At 41.6% G+C, this 25,268-nt stretch overlaps 1 protein-coding gene across 5 annotated transcripts in view; it reads left to right on the top strand.

The window, feature by feature from the left end:
• IMPG1 (interphotoreceptor matrix proteoglycan 1) overlaps positions 1-25,268 on the top strand; it is a 71,653-nt gene that overhangs the window by 13,845 nt on the left and 32,540 nt on the right. For all 5 annotated transcript variants that reach the window (XM_053381316.1, XM_053381315.1, XM_053381319.1 and 2 more), the window contains exons 2-8: positions 154-387; positions 9,332-9,498; positions 9,678-9,706; positions 12,416-12,480; positions 13,464-13,510; positions 15,100-15,255; positions 23,501-23,559. In XM_053381316.1, coding sequence (XP_053237291.1) covers positions 154-387; positions 9,332-9,498; positions 9,678-9,706; positions 12,416-12,480; positions 13,464-13,510; positions 15,100-15,255; positions 23,501-23,559 — 757 coding nt within the window. The remainder of the gene's footprint in view (positions 1-153; positions 388-9,331; positions 9,499-9,677; positions 9,707-12,415; positions 12,481-13,463; positions 13,511-15,099; positions 15,256-23,500; positions 23,560-25,268) is intronic.

Genomic DNA, 25,268 nt, shown 5'->3' with positions numbered 1-25,268 from the left:
GTTATAATGAAACATTTGTCATGTTGTTGGTATTTTGAGGTAATAGTTTGTTTCCTTATTCTTCAGTAAATGGGGGTTGACTACCCACAACCATCTGTGTACTGTATAGCATTTTATTGATGTATTTTTTTCTCTTTGCCTTTCCTTTAACAGAAACCCCTAATAAAATGAATCGCGGTGAAGCAAAACATCTTGCAGATGCTTCAGGGTCTGAAAAGTCAGAAAGAACGACAAAGAGGTCTAAAGTATCCACCATTCGAAGGATATTTGATATGGCGAAACATCGAACAAAGAGGTCTTCTTTTTTCCCAACTGGAGTGAAGGTTTGCCCTCAAGAGTCAGTGAAACAAATTTTAGCAAGCCACCAAGCTTATTATAGGCTAAGAGGTGAGCATGCCACAATTTGACCTGCTTTCGATATACCACGCAATTATTTTTGTAACAAGTACCCATAACCTATTGGCCCATAACCTATTGGCCACATGTTCACTTTTTCTTGCAAGAAAAGACTTTGAAAGCGACTCTGTAGGCAGTGTTATATCTTTCCTGATATAAGTGGTGCAACACTGCTAGTATTTTAAAAATGACCGTGTGGGGTCCCAGTGTTATACTTTAAAGTTTGGCTGTGGAGAAGTTGGTGTCAAAATTCTCCTCAGCCGTGAAGATCAGTGGATGACCTAAGGCAAGTCAATGAAAGTCAGCCTAGGCCAGCTCACAAGGTTGTCTGATGCTAAAATGAGATAATTTTTAATGTATTTTATGGTGCTCCAATCTCCTTGGAGAGAGGGTGAGGTATAAATGTGACAAACAGTCTATAAGCAACAATTTATACTGAATCAGACAAACAGTCAGCCTGGTCTTGTGCTGTCAGTTCTGCCTGCGTTTCATCTCTTCATAAGTAACCATGTAAACCCAGGGTAACCAAAATGGTGTCCTCAAAATGATGCTTGACTACAACTCCCAGAGGATTTCACAGAGGCAGGTAGTTGACTGCTGTGGGAAATGGGACTTGATGAGCCCTTAGTCTTCTGATCCAGTAGGGTTCTTGTTGTTTGTTGTTTTCTTAAATTGCAGCTTAATTCTAGAGATGTTGTGTTGAACCAACAGCATTCCAGAGGCAGCTTGCCCTCCACACACACTGAATCCTAGTACAGCCCAATGTGAGCTGTGTCACATGAATTTCCGGATGATGTGTTTTCATTCTAGGAAAAGTAGCACAAGGCAGAAGTAGGATTCTTTTATGCCCTCCTGCGTCACTTAGAACTATATCTAACCTATGGACATCTGGAGATTTGTGCCGCATCACGCCAAAAGAAGGGTGTCGGAGGAAGGTTTTCCAAGACACACAGGCTTTTGAGGGGCTGTTTATAATGATGTAGCTGCTTTGAATTAAAAGGATCCAGATAGCGTACACCTGCGGTCCAAGACAAATTTAATAGTTTAGTGAAGCTGTTTGAGTTTGCCTGCTAAATATGATAAATGCTGTCCCTCTTCTGGAGCATCAGCAAATGCAGAAAAATTGTCATGCAGTTCCACATATTTCTGCATCTCTCATATTTATGTTTTGTGAGTTAGAGTTAAGATGTTCCACAGGAATGTTTGTAGAACGTATATAATACATTATCTTGAATAATTCATCAGCCGCCGTGCCATAGGTTTTGTCACACATGAGTTTTGCAAATGGGTTAAAAATGATTCATGTGTATCAGGAACTTGTGGTGTTTACAGAAAAACTGCAAGCAGATAAATTTTCTGCCATTTTATAGAATGGAATAAATTCAACCTAGAACTGTAAAAGTTGATGGCTTCCTATTTGCCCAGAATGGCACCTGTTTTCTTCAAGACCTAAATCCCGCAAGAGGCAGCACTATTACTAGGATCACAGGGATAGGAGGAGTATGGTTAACCATTCCCTTTCCAGCAAGATCCTCTCCCTGCATAGTAATTATGCTTAGGAAAAAACTGGTGTTGTGTGTGCTCCTCTTTTTATGCTATGATCCCAACAAAAATCCCATCAAAATCCCCACAAGATGTGGTGTGGGGCAAGGAGAAGGCATGGCTGGATGTGGCCTGCAGATTGGTGTTCTCTGACTGCAGGATTTCATGCATGCTCTGAATGTTACTTGGTATCATTAAACAAATAGTGATTGAGCAGGAGACGTAGTTCATCTGCCAAGGAACAGTTAAAGCATCAAAGACTAGGGGGTGGGGCGGGTTAGCATGGTGTGCTGGCATATTCTGGGTATAGCTACTTCAATAGCCTCTGAGGTACTCCTTAGGTAGTGGTTTTACTCAGTGGCGTAGCGTGGGGGTGCAGGGGGGGCCGGCCGCACCGGGCGCAACATCTGGGGTTAGGGCAAATCCACGGGTTAGGGGGCGCAAATCCACGGGTTAGGGGGCGCAAATCCACGGGTTAGGGGGCGCAAATTACTTGCCTTGCCCTGGGTGCTGACAACCCACGCTACGCCACTGGTTTTACTCAGTGGTGTTTCTCTGTTTGTGGAACAGCCCCCTCAGTGTGATGTTTCTGTCTCCTTTGCTCTTAACATTCGGGAAGTTGAAATGAATTTAAAAATTAAAAAAATTGTCCAGTAGCACCTTAGAGACCAACTAAGTTTGTTCGGGGTATAAGCTTTTGTGTGCATGCACACTTACACAAAAGCTTATACCCAGAACAAACTTAGTTGGTCTCTAAGGTGCTACTGGGCAATTAATTTTATTTTTTTATTTATTTTTACTACATCAGACCATCACGGCTACCTACCTGAATTCGGGATTTTTTTATATATATCATTGTATTACCCTTACAAAAAAGTACCCTAAGCAGCTACGTAGAATGAACTAATAAGGATGGAAAAGAAAGTTGCACAGTGATTAACCCTTTTATTTCAGCAAGACTATGGCAGAGATGGTACTCTTGAGAATGCATTATTAAATTCACCAAGTCACAATGTTTGCTTCCTTGAAGTAACTGTTTTGGGCTTCCTTGGCAATTTCCCACTCAAATCTATGTTGAATTTGGTAGCACCATGGCAACTTTTAGCAATCAGTTCCACAACACTTAAATCTTGCATGTCATCAGGTCCTGTGCACCATCCAAGTTTCTGTCCATGGATGCCTCTCGTCTGGTTGGTTCCATGGCCAACTGTTTTAGGTTAGTCATTAAGGGCACCTAGAAATGTTACCTCTTTTTCATCACTGGAACATTGTAATCAAAGTCACTCATTATTACAATGTTTCTTCCTACGGCTTCCTCCTTTATTTCACTTTATATCTCAAAATCACTCTGGATGTTTTCAACAGGGGATGATGGTACCTTCCTAGTACTAAGTTACTCTTAGGGCCTTGTATTGCCACCTAAGTGATTCTGTGGAGAAGTCCTTTTTGGATTTCTAGTTCATTCGACACTATAGTAAAGAATGTTGTGACTCCTAATATGCCCTTTTGGTTTGTATTTGTATCCAGAGATAGCCTTGTCCCACTGGCTTTCTCTCCACTTCACCATGTTTCTGTTTTGCCCATTATATTGATGCTCTCCTTTAAAATCAAGCACTTCATTGGTTCACCCATCTTGGCTCAGAAGTTTCTAGCATATAAACACACGTACATGGTGCCTCTCTCCAAATTTCTCTGGCATGTGTGTTTCCTCTATGGCGCTTTGGCCTTTGTGAATGCCTGTCATGCCCCTCTGCACTTTCATTGCCTAGTTACTCTAATCAAAAACATTTTCACCCTCATCCCTTAGGGATGATTCATCTGTAACTGCACGGCCCTCCCCTCCAGTTGGCTTTTTCCTAGGGATCAGTTTAAAAGTTGCTCAGCCACCTTTTAAATTTAAGCGCAAGCATTCTGGTTGCACTCTGGTTCATGTGGAGCCTTTCTAGAGGTCTGGCTTGGCCTAAAATATTCTCCGGGGCCTAATAAATCTAAAACATCCATCTCATGCACACATTGAGGCTCATCAGCTGTAGATGGCCTCACATGTGGAAGAGGTTGCATTTTAGAGAAATTACTTTGGAAGGTTCTGCTTTCTACCTAGCAACCTAAACTTTGCTGCCAAGATCACACAACTACTTTCCCTCATGTCATTGATACCAATACGTACCATGATCACGATCTCCTCCTGAGCTGTACAGGCTATCTAGATGACTTATGAGTTGTGATCTGCCATTTTGCACCAGGCAGGCAAGTCACCATGCGGTCTTGCACACTCATCACAAACCCAGCTATGTTCTGATTTAATCACCCACTGCCAGGAGCCCCTGACCCACTGAAGGAAGTATTATCAACGCAAAGGTTATTTATTCATCCTCCAAGGAATGAGCCCATTCAAAGGGATCATTTCAAAAGAAGGAATATAGTCACATCTATCATATCACTTTAAACAGAAAGCAGTGGGGAGGGGGACATAGTTCTTATTTTGTGCACATACTTTTGTAATATTTCTTACCTGTTCCGTTATTTATAATTTACTGTAGTATTAAAGCTTCCGGTGGCAAAGGCTTCTTTTGTTAGGCAGTTGGATTAGTTGATGGCTCATCAATGGGTTATTTATTCACAGTATTTACCACTTTTCAGGCAGACCTCACAAAGCAGTTTACATAAGATTACTACAACAGTCAGCATTGCTTTTTAAGAAACAGTTGCAACAGAATGGATAAGGCAATTTGTCTGTTTGGAAGAAGCTGCTGCTTCTCCCCTCCCCACTGAGCAAGGTGGTCCTTCAGAGCCCCCAGCCCCCCCCCCATGGTGGCAGTTGGGCAGGAGGAGAGGCCACAGAGGGATATCAATGGTGACAGTTCCTCAAGTTTCTTTCTTCCCTCCCCTCCCCTCAGGAGAATACTTTATTTATGAATTGCTTCCCATGATACCTTCCAAAGTGATTCACAATATGATCAAAGTTATATATCTTAAAACGGTTAAAGCAATTGCATATATAAAAAAGCAATCATATACAGGCACACATACAACAACAGCAGATACATAAAATCAAATCCAGCATACCGACTTTTGCTACCAATTTAGATACCCAAATACTAATAATGGTGATAATAATAAAGGTGCATTGATTATTTAGTATGTAAACTAGTCTGTCTCCTAGTATTCAGCGATGGTAGTCTACTGTAAATTTTTGGGTTTATTTGCCTAAATTATGTATTATACTACTTTTCCTAACTATTGAATAGTAAGATACAGATTGCAGCTGCGTGAGCTTATTTCTGTAATCAGTCCCATACCTGAGTTGAGCATCAAATTATGATGCCAACCTAGGCCTTCACCATGCAGGGCAGCAACACCTATGACAGCACTTCATGTTGATTATATAAGATGCACAATAATGCTTCTATGTGTGGTAATTCACCACCATATGATTAAAGAACAGCAGTTGTTCTTCCCAATTATGAAGTGTGAGAATATCTGTCTTTATGAGGTTTGCGATAAAAGCTTACGGAATCTTTTTTTCGTTCTTTCGTTCATTCTTTCTTGCATTCATTCTTCCTTGCATTTTCTCTCTCTATGCAGTCCTTGCCTATATATTCTACAAATGGATTTTCAAAAACATTAGCAAAATTAAATTGCATAGCAATTCTTGATTTTAGACTGCAGTTCTCTTCATGCGTATGGGATTGAGCTTTCTTTTTCAGGACTGTCTTTAAGGTATGGAGGTTTTTATGTCATGAGTTTCATTGCATCTAGAAACTATGCATTTCATATCCAGGTGAATATGGAAAGAACTCCCACAGGCACCTGTTATATTAGGGTTCAAAAAGTAAAATTCCTGACACCTACAAAGTTGTTGAGCCCCGAAAATAGTGATTTTAGGCTTTTAGGCTTTTAGCTGTTTCTGCTACTTTTTCCACCATATTGCCATACATCTGGGTTTTTCCTGGCCCCAAGCACCCCCTGGCCAGCCCCAGAGGCACCATGCACCTCGGAAGCTTGTAGCCTGGGCTGCTGCAACAAACAGCTGTGCAAGCTTTTGGTAGGTAGAAATGTGAGAGGGCATCAGAGAAGGGAGAGAAGGAAAAAGGGACAGAGGCCAGTGTTGCCCACGGCACTCCTGACCATCATTCAAGGCCTCACAGGGTGCCATGGCACACTGGTTGAAAAGCCCTGTTCTGGGGAAAGGCCCTGGCTGCCAGTTTCCTCCTCTTCCTTAGTTTCCATGTTGCTTTTGTAGAGCTCAGCAGGAAGGATGGAGGCATTAGAAGTAGAATTAGTTGGCTCTGCCAGTCATTGGCTCTAGCACCACCTGCTGTTGGCTCCCTCCTTTCTGCCCCACCAGTTCCAATGTATACCAGCCACTACTGCCATCTTCCTTTGTATCTATACCCTCCATCCATTGTTTGAGGACAGGATATTGTGCTAAAAGCATTGGATCAAGGCCACCATTGATATATTTCCCTTCCCATCAAAAAAAGGGGGGAGAACCAATTGAAATTTGTTTTTGGCTTGTTTTTTCCTCTCAAAAACTCCCCTCAGACAACATACATTTCATCTGTGTAGTGCCCAGCTCCCTTTTAAAGCTATTCAAGCTGGTTTGTACGATATGGCAAAAAAACAAAACCTTGTTGCTTTTCTTTGTTAGGAATTAATTAATGGGCTTGTGTAGTCTGACATGCACACATTCATTTATGAACAGCAGGTTGTTAAATATTTGTGTGCACGTTAGTCCTCCTTTTTGGAGCTTGTTGTATTAATTGCACTAGGCTGCTGACAGAGGCTGAGCAGAGGGGACTCTTGGAACTCTTCCTTGCAGCCATGAGATTTTACCCTACTGTGTGTTTGTTCTGAAGCGTCATCCCAGCCTTATTAGTTTTGTGCGTTTGCACATGCTTGCTTTTATTTCCCCAAATGATACAGAAGCCAGCAGTTGTTCCACAGCTGCAATGGCTGTTATTTTCCACCAGTAGCTACAGTTTTGGCATGCGGTTCGGTTAGTTATTCAGCATCGAGAGGGAGCACTTTAACTTTTAACAAATTAGAGCCAATGTACAAAAGAGGAGAGTTGTTTCCATGGGGACTATACATCAAAGCAGGTTTTCTTTTCTTTTTCCTGGAGGGTCATTTGAAACGACAACAAATGAAGCAGGAATATAGATGCATAGGACCACATAATTATACTTTGGACAGTATAACATTTATGAGTCAATAGATTCGGGGGGGGGGGATAAAATGTACACTAGAATTGGCATTATCTATGGCTAGATTATTTCCATCTGTGCCTAGGCAATTCTTTCTGTGGAACAATAGGAGAGTTTTTCCCTTTTACCACAGGATTCTGATCCCGCTTCAGTAGCTTGGTTACTGTTCAAATGTAATGAATGAGAGGGCATGCCCAGAGAAAAACACTTTTTTTCAGAAATACACCATTTCAATAGCATTTTTGTATCATATTGGTAGCCCTACACTGTAAAAGGCTGCAGTAGGAGCCATGAGGATCAGCTGATAAATAACTATGCTTTCAGTAAAGTGTGGGTTTTAAAACCCTTTGAAAACCATTTCAGGAATTATCTGGGCATGAATGTGAGGAAAATACTTTACTTCCAATAGGAACCAGCCATAGTCACCTTTCGTTATTGCAGCAGCACTAGGAACTAGTTCTGGTGGCTAGCTTTAGATTTTATAGGGTACAGGTATAAAGCACTGTGAAATCCTGGGGTGGGGAATAGTTTTGCAAGGTCTAGAACAGGATATAAAAACTGAATGGGTATATGTACTCAAATGATGGTTCTGTAGTATTGCCACCAAATATCTAAAAAGCTATTACTTGGCCCATAGCTCGAATCTCTTGTTTATATGATTTGTTGTCACCAATTCGCCCCACCTCAATCAGTGCAGCTTTTTGCAAACAGCAGTTTCATCTATCCAAATCACTGATTATTCAGATGCCAATACATGTGCAACTTGGACTTGCCCTTCAAAGCACTTTCTTTCCCTCAAAGAGTTCTGGGCCGAATAGTTTACTGCTCACAGAGTTAGTTTCCAGCAACCCTTAACAAACTACAGTGCCCCAAATTCTGAGGTAGTTAATGTGCTTCAAATGTGCACTAAATATGTCTAGTGTATACAGAGCCTTAAAGTAGTAGGGGTATAAAACATTTCTCACAGGGAGTTAGAGTTGACATATTTTATTGCAGCAGAAGCTTGTTTGATTGAGGTAGAAAATCAAGAGGAAAGGCATTTCTCATTATTGTACTTGCCAGGGTATTTCCACCTGTCAATGTAACTTTTAAAAGCCACTCTTTGGAGCCTGCTATTTTATTTACTACCATCATACTTAATGCAATTTTCCTGCCATAGGCCTGGTTCTTCCAACCAGCCGCTTGATCATCACCCCAGCTAAAGGAGCCAACAGTTCAATAACAACCCCATACCCATGATTTTCACTATTGATTGATCTGAAGAAATTAGTGCTTCATGACTCTGAGTTAACATGTTCACCTCCTAATTACTGCTGAGCAAGCTGCTGTCCTTTCTCTGTGTCTTCACTTCAGCTGAGACCTCATGATTTTCTGAAACATTTTTTAAAAAATCATTTTGGGGAGATGCCTGAATAGAACTATAACCATGTAGAATTACAGTCGCAAAAAGGCATATCACTTGGGAAACAAAGTCTATCGTTTGGTATAAGTGGCATTACTGTAAGCTTTATTGAACAAATAAATACTTTTGAGTAACTCCCACTTAAGTGAAATGCCCTCCCAATGCATATTTATCAGGCTAATCTTTCTATGCACGTCTGTCAAAAACATGACTGTTTTGGAAGACATTTGGTTATTTTATTGGCTTTGTGGTTTTATTTCTGATCCTCTATTACTGTCTTTTGATATATGAATGTTGTGTGTGTGTGTCCATTTTTAGTGGGTATTTTTTGGTATTGTGTGACGTTCTTATATTGTAAGCTGCTTTGAACAAATGTGTAAAAAAAATGAACAATGAAATAAACGTATGAGGACTAGTTCTGACTAAACATACTGATGAGCATACTGCACATTTCTTCCCAAAAGGAAAAGAATGGGTGTAGGGGGGTGGTTTCGCCTAGCTTTGAAGTTGCTAGACAATTCTAAAGAGAGAGGCCGCCAGTGGTCCTTTTGCTTCTCAAAAAAGTTAGAACTAGTAAGTGATTGAATGAGCTTCAGAGCTTGGGCAATTTGGGTATTTGTGGAGCAGAGTTCCATGTAACCCAACATTTAGCTGCATGTGTGAGACAGACTGAAGCATTAGTAAGGGATCAAACACCTTTAAGTCTCTATACGGGTGCTGTTACTAAATTAAGATTAAAGTTTTTGCCCAGTAAAGTGCAGGCATTCTTATTCTGTTTTCTCAGTCTGCCAAGAAGCTGTATGGGAAGCCTTCCGGATCTTTCTGGATCGGATTCCAGATGCATCAGAATACCAGAATTGGGTCACCGCCTGTCAACGAGACACTTTCTGCATATTTGACATTGGGAAAAATTTCAGTAATTCTCAGGAGCATCTGGAGATAATTCAACGGGTAAGACCTAAAGACTGTTTTCTCACACAGAAGAATGTCTCTTTTAAAAGACCAAGGCACATCAAAAAAAGATTTAAAGGGTCCACGGTGGAAAAGAAATGGCATTAGACTGAATCATGGAATAATGAAAGAAGAAACTTGCAAGTAATCTGTTTTTCTCTTTTTAAATCTTTTTCCAGCGAGTAAAACACAGAACCTTCCAGGATAGGTAAGTAAACCAAAGTAAGAGTTCTCTTCAGTTGATGTTCCTGCCTTCTGTAAACAAAAATGTAAAAGGTATGTAAGCATTTTGAATGTTATGTAGCTTATGTGCATGACATACATTTATTACACCTGCTACAGTTAAGGAGAGTGTAAAAAATCCTCTGAGTCTGGTGTGTCCATGAGTGACTGCCTCTAAAGGGTGAGTGATTCAGAATCACACTCTGTTCATAAATAATTTGATCCACAATCCTATCCAGGAAGATTTGGGCATTAGCTATTGTAGGCTGAAGATCTTTCAATCTCCAAAACAATTTCTAAATAGACATAATGCAATATTCACAGGAGAACTGAGATGGATAATGTCAAGATTGAAGTCATAAAAAGTTATTTACTTCTGACTGTATATTTGTTTGTTTAAAATTCCATGAATTTTTCAATAATGTGCCCTGTTACATATACCATTCTGTAATCTGGTTTTTATCAACATTTCCAAATTCAAGATGTCCAGTCCAAACCCTTTTTAAACAGTTCTTGTGAGCTCATATGATTGGAGTAAAGTCTGGCTAGGAAACCTCACAAATTCCACTTTCAGCAGAGTGTGAAAGTTGATATATAAGTTTCCTTTTCATTGGTTCTCATGACTAGACCACTTGTGTGAGCTGTTAAATGTACAAGAAAGCATTCCTGTGGCTTTAATCTGAGCTTTAGCAGCCATCAGATCAAGCAGAAAGAATTTTGAGAAGACCTTTTGTTTGGAAAGATGTTACTTTAGATACAAGTGTGTTCTTGATCTGGCCACTTATAATCTGTGAGAGAGAGAAGAACATGGAGTCCTCTTCATTTGTTCATTCTTTCTGATTGCCAAACTCTTTTCTCCTTGCAGTCCTCCCCTCCCCCTCACTTCAATCATTCCTCCTCTGGCAATGCCATAGTAATAAGAGGACATGTTTTGGATGCATAATGTCCCAAAATAAGCCTCTGCATGGCACCTCTAGTTGAAAGTTACCAGGTTGCAAAGGTAGAGGATTGAGAGAATTTGGCAAATGGATGTTTTAGAAAGGGTCGACACCCTAAATTAGAAGAACGTTTAGCTTGTCACAATGTAAGACAAGACCCTCAAAGAAGGAGAACATATAGATTTCCTGACTTTCATCTGTTGTGTTGTAGCCACATGAGGTGCTGCATCATGCAGAATATTGGAACAATTCATCAGAAAGGAAAGGAAATATTTTACCTCTGTGAAAATGACCCCTGTGGTTGTTTGTTGTGGCACTTATTCATTTTATTTACTATTGCTTCCACTACTACTCTTTTGAAATTGGATCAGTTTTGTAGAGGGCAAAAATTAAAGGAACAGCGTGAATAGAGAAAAATTGAGTTATAGGACCAGTTCAAGCATCACTGTAGAAAGAAACAGAAGCAGTCTTTTACATTGCCTAAAAAATAACCCTGACAAGAGTTCATTACAAGTTTAAACTGAAGTGAGGCTACATTTGGTGCACTTGTATATGAATTGGTTTTCCCTTCTGAGGCCTTCACATCATTGCCTCACCTTACCTTTCTCTGCTTGTTTTCTGTTATACCCTTTTATGACCTTCGCTCCTCCAACTCTATTAGCCTCAGCTTTTTGCTCTCTTAGAAGCAGGCACAGCTGGCAATGATGGAGCTGGTTGTTATCCCTCACTGCCCCCTGTGTCTGAGCTCCTTTTCTGACTATGAGAGCAGAACCACCTTTTTATTTCAAATCCCTCCTCAGAACCCACTGGTTTCTTAAGGATTTTGGTATAACCCCTTAATTCTCATCCCCAGCTTTAAGCAAGTCCATGTAACATTAAAAACATGATAACATCAAACATTAAAAACTTTCCTAAACATGGCTGCCTTCAGAAGTTTTCTAAAAGTCAAATAGTTGTTTATTTCCTTGACATCTGATGGGAGGGCGTTCTACAGGGCTTTGGATTTCACACTTCTCTGAATTTTGCACTGTAGCTCTTGGTTTTAAGGACATACACATTTTAAATATATATTCTAGGATAAAATGGAAGGAACTTGATATCACATTGCCGGATGGAACAATCACCTGTTCTGGGGATTTCCCCCATCCCCACCTTGAGCCAATTTTGGGAGGGTGGGGGGTAGAGATGGGGGGAAAGCAAGTTGTGCAAGTCCTTTGTGTAGGACTTCCACTGATAGGACTCATTAGTTGAATCTCACCCAGTGTGTTTAGAAAATTTTACTTTGAGATAGAAAATGTATTTAAATCATTTGTGAAAAAACAAATATATAAATATAAATTTTTGTATAGATTTATTTTTTTTAAAAAAGAGGATAGCATTGAATTATGAATAAACAACTTGCAAAATGGACAGAGACCAGAAACAGACAGATTCATTCATGGATAGTGTTGTTGTTGTTACTATTGACAGAAATGTTTTAATTATTGGGGGGGGTATTTAGAAGCATTTATTCCATTATTTGGGCTGCGTCTATAAAACTAAGGCACCTGCCCAGCCAACATAAGCAGTTTTAAGTTCCATTGATGTAAGTGCAAAGAGGAATGAAATAGAAGATTCATTATCCTATTGAGACCAATAGAACTTTAGAGAATACCTAGTTGAATCAAGGCCTTAATCTGTATGTCAAAGAGGAAAGAATTCCTGTTCCTTTCATCCTCGCTGCATAATTTACAGTGTTCCTTATTTCTTTTTGATAGAAAAGAGGAAATTTCTACAGAGAAAACTAGTGGCAAAAAAATTGAAGAACCTTCTGTTGCTACAGGTAAATTAAAAGATGCCATATGCTTCTATCCATTAACCCTGAGTATTATTGTTACTTGTTGTTCAGAACTCTGAAATATAATGGGTGTCGCAAGTGAAATATGCTAATGGCATATGTTTGGATTATAAGTCTCATATCTTTCCCGTAGCTACAAACTGAACTTTCAGTGCTTAAACCAGAGCGTTTAACTGTGCACTATTCATCTTGTTTCTGCTGTAAAATACTTCTCAGAAAAGCTGCTGCAGTTTGCTAAAAGAAATAATCAGGCAGGAAATTGGCAACACAGAATTTCATCTGGATGGGGTTTGATGGTATGTTGTTGAAGGTAATGCTATTGTTCATGCAACTGCATGAATGGCTTTCAAAAACTAAATGGCAGCATTGAAGGGGCCATTTTGGTGTGTGATCCTAGCAGTGATGTAGGAGGTTCAAAACCTTTGCCCCTGCTATGGTTCTAGTCTGTGTTGGGCCCCTCCCTCTGTACCTGCTATTTGCATTGAAATAAAACCTTCCACTTGCACCAAAAGTCTTTCTTCTAGTGCAAATAGTAGGTACAGGGCTCCAAATCTGGATTGGGGCTACAGCAGAGGAACAGAGGCTTAAAGCCCCTACAGTCCCACCCCAGTCAAGCTCCTGATCTGAATTGGGGCCCTTATGCCTACTATTTACTTCAAAACATTCTTTACGTAATTGTTAATTGCCTGAATGGTGGCACATGTTGTTTGGCCTTTAAAGTGAAGTTCTAACTCATGGTGAATTCAGTGAGTCTTACTCTTAAATTAGTGTGCATAACATTGTCACCCCAATCTGTGCATTTGTTTCTCTTGAATTATATACATCACAAGAGGTAAATGTATATTTTAATTCATTTCTTAGGTTCAAATTGGTTCTGTTATTTTGCTAATTCACATTATTTGCTTCTTGGGCAAAGAAAGAGCTCCCACACCTGTTTTTAACCCCCTCTCTACCTTTACTGCACACAGCAGCCCCTACAGGCCCCGTTGTTGACGACACCAAAGTTCCTGTGAAGGTGAGGGCACATTAACATTCCATATCGCTAGCCAATTGCTCTTGGTTTTCTGACTCAGTGACTTGTGTGCCATTAGAGAAAGCCATTAGGTTTTCTCTATATTCACTTCAGTTATGATGTAAATGTTGTATTAGCGTCTCTCCTGTGAGCTAATTGTGAATGATGCTTCCTGCCCATGCTTGTGGAAAATAATGGTCATTTGAAATGGCTTTAAAGCAAAGGTTTCACCCACCAGTGTTAATCAAGGCTTTTTGTCCTTATTGCATAATCCATTCCCATTACATAAACAGGAGCCTATGCTTTGCTATGAAAGGGGTGGGAAAACAAATCAAAGTTTTCTTTTCTAGCTTCTGGGAATGAGGGAAAAGGCATTGAGGAAACATTGGTCGAGGGAAAAGCCCGCCAGGAATTCATGTAAGGAATACTTTGAAATACTGGCTGGTATACACAAAGTAACCACAAAGCCATGAGCTGGGCATACCTTGGTCCATTGTATGTTGCAGTCAGGACCATTCCAACTTGCCCATGCCATTCATGCAAGCATTCTAGAAACCTGTATGTTTAGGGTCATTAGCAAAGCTGTGTGCATTTTGCGATGTGCTCCCCAATAGCCCTTTCGTTGTCATAGAGGATGCTACAAATCTTCGGCTGTAGTCTTCAGACTCACCAGAGCATCCTCTGTGCCATTACAAGTTATCATGGGATGCATCTCTCAGTTTTTGCAGCATAGCTGGGCAGTGAGGGAATGAAGTATTGGGATAGATGTTATTTAAACTTACATATTTTTTACATCCTGTCAAATCATCACAGTAGCCCTACCCACCAACCCAAGGGAAGACCCAAGCAAACTGGTGGCTGGCATCAGAACCACTAAGGGCACCCCACTTGACTTATTCTTGGAAAAGTCTCAGCTGAAAATAGCAGTGACTGGTACATCTCCTTGTTGTGATGCTGTTACTGATTGTATCAATCTACGACTGGGAGATGTTGCTTCTACAGGGATTTCAGAACATGGGAAAATATAGACATTTGCATGCTGACAGTTTTCTAGGAAGTTGTAACTAGTATGCATATTCATATACACATAAATATTCATGATTTTAGAGATTAGTGCTGTATTCAGCCTTTTAATACAAAATCAGTTGGTGTAGATTCTGTGCCCAGTTATTTTTAAATGATATGTGCATGCATCTTTAAGAAATATCACACAAAATTTATTTAAAATATAGAACTAAATAATATTAGTGAGTTCTGCGACAAGGTGTTGTAGTGTGGAGTGCTGGCTTGAAGCACAAGCCAGCCAGTATTCCATTCCCCTTCTCTAGTTTTTTGTTTTCTTCTTCTTCTTCTTCTTCTCCCCAGAACCTTCAACTTTTTTCTCCTTTTACTTTGTCTCCTTTCCCAAAGTTTGTGTGTGCATGTGCATGCTTCTGCTAACCTCACAGGTTAATACCTCTGTCTTGTGTGTGGATGGTGCAGTTTTGATCGCATAAGATTGGCAGTCAAAGAATGAGTTCACTTTCAGTATACAGGATATTGGGTATTGCCCAGGTAGGATGGCAACTCATTTCCTCTCCTGTTTTTCTCAGGAGCCAAAGCCAGAGGTCCCGAACATAGTCCCCGAACGTCCTGTGGAGCAGATGGTGGAGTTCAGTGTGACCCTCACTGACCAGGAGTATACTCCAGAACTGAGTGATCCTACATCTCCTCAGTACCAGAAACTAGCTGAAAAATTTCAGCTTCAAGTAAGAGCGCTCAGTTATTCAATGACAATACAACTTACGCTTGTTTGATTAGAGGGTTGGTTTGGTTTGGGTTTATTTAGTGGGACATTATAGACAGTGATAAATAAGAAATGTGTCTGTTGTCTGCTTTGCTGTGTGTTGATATAGAGTAGTGAAATTATTTAGACTGAAATCTGTGGGAAGTTGCTTAGGTTTGTGTTTCCCAAGTAGTTCAGATTTGCAAGGAAATAATGAAGAGCTCAATATAGGCAAGTTAAGCACTTTTAAACTTCATTGATTTGATACGGGAAGGTCTTGTTCTTTCAGCAAATGATAAGCAGTCCCATGTTTCAGTGGGGAAGATGCATCAGTCCATGCCAACTGTTCAGTCCACAGTTTTGTACATGTGCATGCCAGTGTCAAATCAATATCGAGATGCCAAGCTAAGTAAAGAGCTTTCTGCCATACAAACTAATTAAAAACACCAGTCCTTGGTTTTAGCAAGGTTTAAAGTACATAGGCACTGTGTCCAAGAACCAGTTTGCCTGATAACCCAGCACCAGAACCTGAACCCACATTTCACAGAAACCAGTTGACGCTCTACTACCCTGGACCACGCTAGCTGTCAGGAAGTAGTAACAGTGACGACATTCTGGCCTTATGGTAATTGCTCTTTATATCAGTTGGAACCTCAGTTAGTTTAAAAATTCAGTCATTCAAAATAGAGAACACCGCTTGCTCCTAACTCTTACGTCCAACACTGCAAAGGTACCCTGCACAATTTGTGAGCCATTAAGCCAACAGCCATCCATGCAGGGGTGCCAACTTGAATAAAATATTGTGGGGGCCCAGGTAAGCCCTGCCCCGCATAATTGATCAAATGATCCACACACACCATTTGAATGGGAATGCCCATCAACTTTGGGGGGGCAGCCCCCTCAAATACTTTCTAATGAGGGCTGAAGGTCCCATAGCCCCTAGAAGTTGGCTCCTATGCATCCATGGTTGCCTAAAGATTCAGACTTCCTGTTTTGGTTGCCTACCGGAGACTGCAGGGTTGAAGGGGGAGGTGGTCAAGTACCTGACAGGCCCCACAATATGTGATTGGTTGGTTGTGTTCAGGGTTGAATACTTAGGTGTGCGCAAATTATATGAACTGTACATTCTCTGTTGCTGTTTATAGATATGGTAGCAGGAGGAACAGTGAGGTGGTGATCATCTTGTGGGGTAGAAATGATGTGGCCCTGGAGAACCCCATGTTGACACACACATTTACTTCATCTTTAGATGTATCAGGGAGATCACAAAAGTGATTGTGTCAAGCTGCTGCTTAAAACTCACCAGGGGAGAAGGGGGTTGAGCTGACCCACATTGTGAAAAGGATCAATTCTCATGGGGTGGTTCTTCATTATCCCTTAGCTGATGCCTGTTCATGCATTTTGGGGAAATTTGGTTTGGCAGGAGACCTCTAAAAGCCTGTTTAGCCATTTAGATTATGCTGTGTGAACATGATGTAGTGTTTTCCATTGTGGAGCCCAGCCTTTGGAATTCCTTCTCCCTAAATATGACAGGTATTGACCTTACCTGTATTTTGACATCTGCTAAAGACATTTATTTCACCAAGCATTTGCTGATCACACACACACACACACACACACACACACACACCAACCTTCATCTGAGGATCAAAGATGGTTTGCCATATAAAAACACAAAAATAATTAACATAGTTACAAACAAAACAATACCCTCCCAGTTTAAAAGGCCATAAAATATTTAATTTGCCAAAGGCCTGGGAGAGATGGAATGTTTTCACCTGGCACCTAAAGGTATGCAATAAAGGCGCCAGACCAGTCTCCATGGGGAGAGCATTCCACAGGGAACCATTGCAGAAAAGGCCGGCTCTCATGTTGCCACCCTCTGGACCTCTTGTGAAGGGGGCACACGAAGAAGGGTCTTATGATGATCACAGGGTCTGGATTAGCTGCAGGAGATGTGGTCCTTGAGGTATGGCAATGCTGAGCCATCTTGAATTGGGCCCAGAAACTAATTGGCAGCCAGTGCAGTCTTGTCCCGGTGAGCAACTCGGCTGCTGAATTCTACACCTCCTGAAATTTATGAACTGTCTTCAGAGGCAGCCCCACATATAATGCATTGCAGTAATCTAACCTAGAGGTTACCAAAACATAGATGACAGGAGTTGGCTATCCCTTTCCAGATGGGGTGCAGCTGGGTCACCAGCAGAAGCTGATGGAAGGCACTCTGTGACACCAAGGCCTCCTGAGCCTCAAGTGACAGCAATTGATCTAGAAGTACCCTAAAACTATGCGCCTTCTCCTTCAGAGAAAGTGTAGCCTCATCAAGAACAGGCCACCTCTCATCCATCAAGTCTAGGAAACCACTTGGTGCCTCGGTCTTATCTGGATTGAGCTTCAGTTTGTGGCTCTCATCCAGTTCGTTACTGAGGCAAGATAGTGTCCTGGCACACTCACAGTCCCCCTTGCAGATGTAGCCTTCAGTGATGTGTTTTCTATTTTTTTCTGATGTGGATTGCTGTGTTTAATTTACTACTGTTTTAATATTTTCTGTAAACTGCCCTGAGATTTGATAAAGAAAGGTGGCATATGAATATTTTAAATGTTGTTGTTTAGTCGTTTAGTCATGACTGACTCTTAGTGACCCCCTGGACCAGAGCACACCAGGCACTCCTGTCTTTCACTGCCTCCTGCAGTTTGGTCAAACTCATGTTGGTAGCTTCGAGAACACTGTCCAACCATCTCATCCTCTGTTGTCCCCTTCTCCTTGTGCCCTCCATCTTTCCCAACATCAGGGTCTTTTCCAGGGAGTCTTCTCTTCCCATGATGTGACCAAAGTATTGGAGCCTCAGCTTCAGGATCTGTCCTTCCAGTGAGCACTCAGGACTGATTTCCTTCAGAATGGATAGGTTTGATCTTCTTGTAGTCCATGGGACTCTCAAGAGTCTCCTCCAGCACCATTATTTAATATTTTAAATAAATAGACAAAATAATAGAACCATGTGTGCTTGTAAAAAAAAAAGGAAACAAACAAACTTAACAGGAAGACGCTTCTAGCTCAAATCCTCTGGGCATGTTCCAAGATGGTACAGGCCTATGAGAGGCCTATACTACTGTGCTGCACTCCTTCTCCTCAGGTGGTTTAAGCATCTGTTCCCCCGTTGCCAGCATCCCCTCAGCAGCATAAGACAGACTATAGAGTTACCCAGTCAGCAGAGAGCATTAGTCGTACTACACACCATTAGGAAAAGTCATTTGAGCCTCATCAGGAATTAATGGACAGTACTTTGTAGCGATTTCATTTCAACAATAAACCTAATGAGCAATCTAAATACGAATGTTGAATGAAATTAGCCACTGTTGTCTGAACTACTTTTCAAGGGAAGCTGCCAGGGGACCCAAAATCACACATTCTCCTCTATTCATTTGGGCATTATCCCATTTCCTCTGAGTTAAAGGAGAGATGGCATGTTTATATCATTACTAAGGCTAATTGCATGCTTCATTAGCTATTTAATAGCCAGCAATTAATGATCTGAAGGTTGCTTAGTTGAAAGTTAAGCAAAAGTCAGTATGGCAAGTGAAGAGGGAGGTGTTGCGGGAATGCTGCTTTGGGATATTCACTTTGCCTTTTGAATTCTTAAATCCTTTGCAAATGCAGTGCTTATTCAAAGTGCGTTGAAAAAAACTTCAAAAAACCTCTTCCTAGAATGTAACACAATTTTTTATGCAAAGTTGTGGGTAAACTTTCCACATTGTAAAACACCCTACTGAGATCTGAGAACTAATAAACTGACAGGCCAACAGCTTTTAAACAAGTTTTGAGAGAGATGTATGAATAATAACGGTGAAAGTGTGTTTGCATGTATCTATCAATCTATAATTTCAGTCCAAATGTATATGTATTGACTGAAATTGCCACTGACTGCTTTGAAGGGCCTGCAGCTTTGTTCTCGAGATGAAGTATTCATCAATGAAATTGTTCACAGCTCTGTCTTTCATGCCTAGACTCATTGGCCTCCTCCAGAAAGAAAATCTAAGAATGCAGTGGGCGATGCTAACCAAATACAATGCTCTCAGTTCTCTAGCTTTTGATGCAAAATGGATAGCGACAGATCTCATTATTCATGGCAAGGTCTGTAGCTACCCTGCCACCACTTCCCTGACAAAGAGGGAAAAATTAACTGACATGTTCGCTGCATTGCCATTGCAGCACATATTCCAAGAATAAGGGGGTACCTCTTTTGACTGTTGAACAAAACAGTGGTTCTCCTGGCCACTTGGCAGATAGGCTGCTCCCTTTCCCCTGATCCAGCCCATCATGAGAAGGAGAGGAATGGCCATGCATGGACAGAACATCTAAGTACAACCACTGTTCTTAAGTCAAAATTGCACAGTTGGGTATTGTATTTTTCCAGGAGGTTGACCGAGTGTTTTTTGACCTTCATTTTTGGATTGCATACACTTAGGCAGTATTGGGATGTGTGGGGTAATTGAAGGAGAGGCAGGTGTGCCAGGTCAATGGGGAGTGCACTTGCTGTCCTCCATGTGATGGACCAGGTCAGGGGAGTGGTTTCATCCAATCCAGCTCAAAGACAGCCAGCATTTCAAGTAGTTATAAGCACCTCTGGTAAGTTACCATTTGATCATCAGTCTGTGTTCCTGATGGTCAGTAATCCTGAAGGTCTATTTATGGTGGACTATAAATACAAAAAAGATGATGATTGGGCATATATAGTATATGTACCACAGTGTTTAACACAAAATATTAACCAAGAAATGGCAACCAAGATAATAATAATAATAATAATAATAATAATAATAATAATAATAATAATAATGGCCCATAATCAATCTAAGCTTCCCATGGGAAAATGAAGCAAATGTTTACTTTACTTGCTTCAGTATGGGAGGATTCTTTTGGATAGCCATAAAGTTATTAACTTATACCCAAAAAGCCTTCTGTGATTTGTGTTTTCAAAATCCTGTAGTATGTTTGTAAAGAGCTGCCGCTGTAGTACTGGTTTTGCTTGGAAAGAGAGGCACTATTTATATATTTATTCTTTTTATTTCCACAATTTATATACACTGTAGTCTCTAGGTCAATAAAGATACAAAAGAAATAAGTTAGATAAAATAGGTTACAATTAACCACAACATCAGAAAAGCTTACAGTCATACCTCCACTTATGTATCCCTCCACTTATGTAAACTTCGGGATACGTAAGCCGCAAACCCAGAAGTCTATTTCCGGGTTTTTGCCACACGCACATGTGCAGAAGCGCTCTACCACCACACGTGTGTGCACAGAAGCGGTCCCTCCAGTTGCGGAAACCTGGGGATCCAACCAGAGTTCCAGAATGGATCCCGTCTGCAACTGGAGGTACCAGTGTACTTTAAATACCTGCTGAAATAAAAAGGTCTTCTCCAAGTGCCAGAAGTTCAAAAGGGAGGAGACCTCTCTCAGCCAGGAGGAAGGTCCACAGAGTCCACAGAGTTTAGGTATTGAATGGGTACCTCAAGATCAGGCATTCAAGATACCCAGCTAAGAAGCTAGTGCCAACTTACCTGGAACACAAATATGCAGTCACATGTGGGGTAAATAGAATAAAATAAATAAGGAAGGAGTATTGCAAAGGCAGTCATCAAGCTCCTTCCGAGGTCCACATTGGAGCAGGGAACTCATGGCCAGTCCTCACAGCCCTACTCTTCTTTGATGTTAATGTTGGTCACTTGCCCTCACCTAGCTTTCAAGGGCAAGAATATGGAAGAGCGCCCACTGCATGCTTTGCCCTCTGTGCTGCAGTAGTGTGCATTTGGCCCAGAAGGAGAGCGGAAGACAATGGGCTGTGTTGAGCGTAGCAAGGAATCTGGCCGACTCAATAAGGGAGGGCACTGAGGGCATCTTCCACAAAAGAGTGATGTCAGAATGGCAACGTAGCCATTCTCTGTCATTGTTCCCTCCTCCCCATTACTGTCAGCACAGCTTTGACACAACCTGATCTACTGAAACAAAGTACCTAATAATTTTTCTGTCATTTGTATTATGCACAGTATCATCCAAGGGCTAATTAGATAGCAACAGCAATAGCCGCTTCCTGAGCAAGTGGGCTAGGATGGATCATTAGGCTGCATTATAAGCCGGTGGATTTAGGAGAAGGCCCTTAGATTGGTTGGCTCACTTGGGTGGGCTTTTATTTCTCTGCTTCATCCATGTATGAGGTTCAGCCATTATCTCCTGCATCCCACTTTATAGTGTCTCCATATATATCCATCACTTAGTCACTGGAAATAAACTGCCTTATGTCATTTATCATGTGTAGGAAATGATTGTTGTGTAACACAGTGGAAGCCTTTTCTAATAATGATTTGTGGATGTAGGAAGTTGGTCATTCATGAACTAAAGAAGTGTTTTGCTTCAAATCTGTGGTTAAATTCTTTTATGGGATTTAACTGCCACAAGTGCAGGGGGAGGTGGGACACAAGTATTATAAATGAATGCCAGGAAGGCACACCCACCCACTGCCTACTGTTAGGTGGTGTGAAACAACCACCCGGGGAACAGATTCTTGTCAGTGGAGGGGTGTTGGGAGGACCGAACAGCATGCGCCATGTATCCTGCACACACACCCCGGCTAGCCTTTTGCTTCTCTTGGCTAGCCTTTCAGTGGTGAACAGTGTTCTGCCTGCAGTGGTGAAATCAGATTTCATTGTCATTCTAGTAAATGGGGAGAGGGCACCCTATTGCCCATTGCCTCTGGCAGCAAAATGCCTTGATCTTAGCTCTCAAAGCTTAGGTCATACGGTTTCCCAGCTTATATCACAACGTAGTAACCAACTTAGATTTATTACCAAGTGTACTCTAAACAGCTTTACCTAAAGTGGGCTCCCTGATAAAGTGAGCCGCCGTGATGCATTTGTTTGCAAAGCGTGTTCTCCCTCATGGAGAGCACATGTTGCGGTGGGGTCTGCCGAGCCACCCCTCTGTTGCCAGGCAGGGTCTCTAAAGATGGCCTGGGGCAACGATTGGTTCGCTGGGTTGCTGGGGTAAAAGTTATGTTGCAATTTTGGTGGGAGGGGTAAAATGTTTAAATACTCTGCACGCAGCCTGGAGCTTTCTCTTTGCTGTGTGCAACGGATCACCCGCCCACCCACCCTAGAGTAAGGGGTTGTTGCATTGACCTTGCTATGCCTGTCATGGGGTCGTCTGCCGTTGGGGCAGGGGCCTGGTAGGAATTTTGTCCATCTGGCTGATTGGCTGGGCCATTTGGCTTTTGCCTACTGCATAGCAAATCGTCACAACTTGTAAGGTTGTGGTTAGGCATTGGTTATAAATTGGTGGAGGAGGGGTTAGGATAGGCTGTGCCTGCCCCTCCATGGTTGCTGCGGAAAGGGAATTCCGTTAAAGGAATCCTGGGGCTTGCCATCTTTTTGTCCAATCCCTGGAATGGGACTAGGGCCGGCAAGCCTTGGGGAGCATGCGGGTGAGAGCTGAGGGCCTGTGACTCAGCTCCATTTCTCCCCGACTTGTTTTCCCGCACTGGCTTTCGGTGGTGCCCGGACGTCAGGCAGGGGGACAGATAGTCTTTAACCAATGCCTAAACAACCACTCACGGTTTTGTATTTAAATAAAGTTGTTGCCAAAATTATGCCAAAAACCTTAAACAAAAATTAAGTGTGCGTTGTGAGTTATTTGGGGGGTGGCTTGGGGACCTTGACACGCAAACACATGTTCCTACCTCGTTCACTTTATGTGTTTAAGGATGCATCAAAAACCATAAAATGACTGAAGAGGCTGATAGTCGAGTTTGGTGTTCTGCACATGCTGAGAGGAAGTCAAACTGTCATATTGCTTCATGTAAACTGGAGTGAATCCTGGCCCTGAAAACCAAGGCCCTGGGCTTAAACAACACCCTCTGTAACCTTATTGCAAACACCAATACAAATAATGCATACAGGCTCACTAGGTGAGAAAAGCTGCAACGTTGCAGGGCTTTGTCCATTAATCTAAACAGTATCTCAGTATGTCCAAGTTAAAATGCTTAATTAAGGTCTCCACTAACCATGCAACGAAAGCAAATTCCCCAATGGTCTTTCTAAATTCCAAAGTTCTGTTTTACAAATGCTAGAATAGGCTCTGCTGGGAGTAAATGCTTATTTAGCTAACATCTGTTAGTTCCCCTGACAGAAGAATGAACATATAATTAACTTTTTCCCTCTCTGTTTAATAGATGCAAAAGATATTTGAGAAACTTGCAGGATTCAAAGAAATCCGTGTATTAGGATTTAGGTAAGTGATAACGTTATTCACTTTCTAGTTAGGGGTAAGTATTCCCTTCTCACTACGGAAGCAAATAAGGCATTTAATTCTAGGAAACATTTTGTTATACGTTAGCATTTCAGAATCTTCTAATCAGTTTTCTCTGTGATCTGTAGCTTTGTTCTGTGTTTACTTGGCTTTGGGGATTTTTTTTCTGAATGTTGCTGTATGTCCTTTTATTATTCTCTGGGGACCAGATTCAATTCATCCATTCTGCTAGCAGAAGCCAGTGCAAGGACTCCTCCTAGCACAGTGGGACTCTCCCCCAGTTCCCTCCTCCATGCCTCTCCCTCTGGAGAAGCCCTGGGACAGCAGATGGGGGGGGTGCGGAGAGAAGGGGAGATGGTTCTGATGGAGAGCAAAAATGCACTGATGGAACAATCTCCTTAGCAGTGTGTTGAACTCCACTCTATGTAATCAGTTTAGAGATTTCTTTTTTAAGTGGTATAATTTTTACTGATTTTCATCAGTTTTGAAAGCAGGTAGAGAGGTTAGTTTAGACAAAAGTATTTCTAAACTGGCACTTCAAGACAGTGGGAGACTGTGGACCCTGCCAATACCTCTTCCTCTGTCACCTCCACTCTCTCCTCTATCTGTTGCTCCACCTTCCCGAAAGCGATAGGCAGAAAGCTCCAAATTGTAGGTGCCACCATACTATAAGATCAAAGGGAACATGCAGTGTTGTCTTACATACAGCAGAAAAGAAAGTCCCTGGGGACATTAGGTTATTACTCAAGTTCTTAACAACCCACATAAGTGGTCCCACAATTACAGGTTTATTTGCAGCGCACTGAAATTTTCAGGGATCCCAAGGGACAGCAAGGACTCATGTGGTGGGGGGGGACACAGTGATTCTACTTGGGTGGAGGCTGACATGCGAGGGAGCCTCAGCAGAACTAGGTCAACATCCCATTCATGCTCAAGTAATGCAGGAGATTGGCATCTATTACAGGTTTTGTTTAGGACATCCTAGTTAATTCATGACTACGGTGAGATTTCAGTTGGGGACATCCCAGCTTGTGCTCTTCGCCACTACAGTACTGTCTACCTGTGATGCTGTAGGTGATGTTAGTTTACAGCTCCCATCAGTCCTGAGGATGCTGGAGCTCGTGAAGTCCAATAACTTTGGGGGGACTACAGGTTACCCACCCCATTCTACCATAACATCCATCTAGACCAGCGGTTCTCAACCTGTGGGTCCCCAGATGTTATTGGACTATGACTCCCATCATCCTTGAGCTCTGACCTTCTAGCTAGGAATGATGGGAGTTGTAGTCCAACAACATCTGGGGACCCACAGGTTGAGAACCGCTGATCTAGACCCTTTCCATGCCTTGAAGAAAGCTTTCTATCATCCCCCCCAGGTGCTGATGTTTTTATCAATGTGATACTAATGTGTTATCCCACACCTACATTTTGACCAGATGTGGGGAACCTCTGGCTTCAGATGTTGTTGAACAACAACTCCCTACACCCCTGGCTGTTAGTCATGCTTGCTGGGGCTGATGGGAGTTGTAAATAATAATAATAATAATAATAATAATAATAATAATAATAATAATAATATTGTTATACCCTGCCCATCTGGTTGGGTTTCCAGGAGAGCCAAATATTTCCGACACCCAGTTTTGACAAAACTTCGCAGCACATCACCACCAGAAATAAAGATCAGTTACACA

This window comes from Podarcis raffonei, chromosome 3 (genome assembly GCF_027172205.1).
Source record: "Podarcis raffonei isolate rPodRaf1 chromosome 3, rPodRaf1.pri, whole genome shotgun sequence".
Taxonomy (NCBI): Eukaryota; Metazoa; Chordata; class Lepidosauria; order Squamata; family Lacertidae; genus Podarcis; species Podarcis raffonei.
The sequence above is the reverse complement of the archived record's forward strand: the minus strand, read 5'-3'. Positions and strand labels throughout refer to the sequence as shown.